The sequence below is a fragment of the Helianthus annuus genome, chromosome 9, assembly GCF_002127325.2.
Source record: "Helianthus annuus cultivar XRQ/B chromosome 9, HanXRQr2.0-SUNRISE, whole genome shotgun sequence".
Lineage (NCBI taxonomy): Eukaryota > Viridiplantae > Streptophyta > Magnoliopsida > Asterales > Asteraceae > Helianthus > Helianthus annuus.
Genome location: NC_035441.2, coordinates 95,548,294 through 95,551,918, shown reverse-complemented (window position 1 = coordinate 95,551,918; position 3,625 = coordinate 95,548,294). Strand labels below are relative to the sequence as shown.

The following is a 3,625-nucleotide window of genomic DNA, read 5'->3' as shown; positions in this document are numbered from 1 at the left end:
ACAATTCCGAGTATACCGTGAGAAAATCAGAACTTTTCGACCGTGAAAAATTGTTCAATTTGAAAAGAAGGTGTAGAAAAACAGAAAATGCAGCTGAATTGGTATGAACTCTTCTTCCTGAGCTCTGATACCACTTGTAGGATCGTTTTTAGACCCGAACGAGTCGATCAGAAGAGCAAATCTCAGTTTCAGAGGCGGAAACTAAGAAACTGAGTTCAATTCAGGAAGTATTACACTTTAAACTATCGTTTGATTGAAAATATTGACGTTTACAGCGATCCGACACTTCGGCAGCACTTCGTTGCAAACCGGAATCAATAGTTATATGATTTCGCTCGAATGACCACTATATATAGGCCAACTGATTCCGATTGAACATGTGTATGTTCAGTTCAAGTGAAATCAGTATCAAACATTCAAGCGAAATCTGCATTTACATTTCGAGCGGAATCAGGATCTTGGGTGATTTCGCTTGAAACTGACTCTATGTCATTTCAAGCAGAATCTCCAGTAATTCCATTTTCTCGTTTTTCGTGCCCTAATCTAATACATTCTATACAAGACTCGATACAAGACGAAGACGACAGACGGATGCACCAACATTATTAGTATTCGAGTCGGTTTTCTTTGGTTTTACTGAATTTATATTTTGATAGGTGTTCATCAAGTTTGGAGCTAAAATAGGGAAATATTGAAGATACTTGATCGAGTACTGAATCAAACTAACATGGTTAATAAATGAAGAGCCGAAAGTTGAGAATAAATAAAGTTGAAAGGCGGAGGGTTGAAGTGCAAAAGGCTGAAAGCTGTTTATAAATAGCTCACAAAAGATGAGGGACCAAAAGTGACACAATGCTAAAAGTCCAATTAATTCAACCACTAAAAGACAAATAATAATTGAATTCAGATTTTGATGCACGGTTGACCAAGTTTGGAAATCATTGACCAATAATATTTACAAACATGCCATCGTTCGTTATTATTTCTTTTTTGGTCAAATGGAAATTATGAGAAGAGGCCCGCTTGATTTTTAGCATGTGACATCGGCCCACCTACCTTTGAATGATCCGCTAAAAGAGCCCATGTTGTGGAAGCGGGAATTTGAGTTCCGATCAATAACATGCTGCTCAATTTTTAATCCGTATATATTATAATTGCGGCTGCCATAATATGATCATTATTATTGAGCAGGAGCCACAAATAATACGCACAGAGGAGAACAGAGGAGCACGAATTCAAGAAAGAAAAGGTTGCAATTCAAGAATCGTGTCAGGGTTCGCAAACGTGTCAGTTTTGTTTTTTTTTATTTTTCTATATTATTCGAACCTATGAACATGCTTTGCTACTCGACCCAGATGTATTTCTTTTTCTTGACTATGGTTCTTGGCTAAACTTGTTTACTACCTATATTGGATGAATGGATTGTTAAAGTTTTAATTTTTATTATGGATGTTTGATTATTTATGGACTGTTTATGAAAGTAGTCAACTTTGTCATCGGTTTGATCTATATGCATGCTTAGCTTCGTTTAATTGTCGTTTATTGCTTCGTGTGAGTCTTGGTGGATGTCTTTCACATAATAGGTATAGGCTAGATTATAATTTTATATTGTGATCTTCTGGGTTAATTGGCTGATATACCTTAGAAGCAGTAATTGATAGTTAGATAAGTCTAAGTGTTCTACTAATCTCAATAGCTGTTAGATATACCTGTTGGTGCATATGTCTGTCGACTTCGTCTTGTATCGAGTCTTGTAATAGAATTGTTAGATCGAGTCACGTAGTTCGAGATAAACGGGAATTTGAGCAAAACAAGCCAGTTCACACGAACTGACCAGTTCGTGCGAAGTGGCTAGTTCACACGAACTGGGCCATGGCTGTTTCATGCGAAGTGGAATCCCTATATATAGTGGTCTTGAGTCTCTCATTGAAAAACATTCCTGATTCCGGTAGCGAAGCTCTGCCGAAGTATCTCCAGATCTGTAATCGTTCTGTAATCAATACAAGTGACAGTTTAAGTGATACTTTGTGCAAATCAAGCTGATACAACATCGATACGTCTGTTTCCGCCTTTCGTATTGGTAGAGAACTCTTCTGAACGACTCTTTTAGGTCGAATCTCGATCCTACAAGTGGTATCAGAGCTCAGGAGGAAGAGTTCTTACCATTTCAGCTTGATTCATCAAAAATTCTGATTTCTACTCCTTCTTTTACAAGTTTTCATTAAATTAACTAAGTTTTTACGGTTAAATGGACTAATTTTCTCATATAACAAGCGAAACACAGTTTTAAGCAATCCTTGAAAGAATCAGACCTTAATTCGAACTAAAACTTGATCAATTTGGTAAAAACATATCCGATCGTGTGACATCATCATCAATTCGTACGAGTTGCTCCCCAAGTCGTGTGAAACATAGTTCAATTCGCACGAAGTGGTTAAAAGTTTCTCAGATCGTGTGAGATTTCATCCCAGTTCGTGTGTAGTGACTCCAGATCGCGTGAAAAGGTCCCGTTCGTATGAAATTGACTTCCAGTTCGCTTGAAAGTGTCCAATTCGTTTGAAACTAAATCAGTTTGCACGGATTGAGTTTTGGGTCAGTTCGCACCAAATTCAATTCACATCAACCCAGTTCGCACTAGGTCGCTTGGAATTGACTCAGTTCGTTTAAAGATTTTGTCATTGTGAACTTTTAAAACCAAAACATGGATTCTGAAGAAGAATTAGCGTATTATTATTACCAATCTCAGCAGTATAGTCCTAAAAAGATCGAAGAAGAACCAGTTTCAAAAGAAAAGGTTTCAGAAAGAGTACCAGTCTTTGATCACTCATTGGATGAAAAGAGTGATGATGACAATGAAGAGATTCGAAAACTTGAACTTTATGCAAGAAAATTTTCAACTGATAGTGATGATGATGATTTGTTTTTTGCAGGAAAAACGGGAAAGATCAAAGAAAAACAAGCTGCGAAAAAGAAGAATCATAAAGCAGCAATTGTTAAAGAAAAAGATGATAGTGATGATGATAATTCGTATTATGCAAGAAAAATGAAAGACATACTAGCTGCGATAGATGACAGTGATGATGAAAATGTTCGAGTGGTAAAGAAGAAAGTTAAAGAAATTCCAGCTTTCAAGGTTGAGAAGGAAGCTGATGCTAAAAAGATGCCTGAGAAGTGTTCAAAATGTGATAATTTTAGATCAGAAAATGTCAAACTTCTGAAAGATGTGTAGAGTTTGACATTAGAAAAGAAAATTTTAAAAGAAAACCAAAAAGAGTTTCAAAATAAAATAACGATTTTAGAAAATGAAAAATTAAAAATTGAAAAAGAATTTCAAAATCAAATAAAGATTTGAAAAAATGAGAAATCTGTTTTGAATAATAATAATGTTGAAAATCAAAAGGAAATAAATTCTCATCTTGAGAAAATTACTCGACTTGAAAATGAAGTTGAGAGTGCTAAAAAAAAAATTACTGATTTAGAAGAGAAATTAAAAGGTTTTGTGACCTCGTCAGTAATACTAGATCATATATGTCCAAAACCGATCAATGAAAATAAAGAGGAAAATCCAATAAGTGACAATGTCACAAATTATGATGAAGTCATAATTGAGGATTATGATGATGAA

The 3,625-nt window shown here is 35.3% G+C and overlaps 1 protein-coding gene across 1 annotated transcript; it reads left to right on the top strand.

Moving 5' to 3' along the window:
• The first annotated feature begins 2,701 nt into the window (after window positions 1-2,701).
• LOC110875717 lies at window positions 2,702-3,229 on the top strand. Its single transcript, XM_022123922.1, has one exon. It carries the CDS (start codon window positions 2,702-2,704, stop codon window positions 3,227-3,229), a length of 528 nt encoding a protein of 175 aa, XP_021979614.1.
• The last annotated feature ends 396 nt before the right edge of the window (window positions 3,230-3,625 follow it).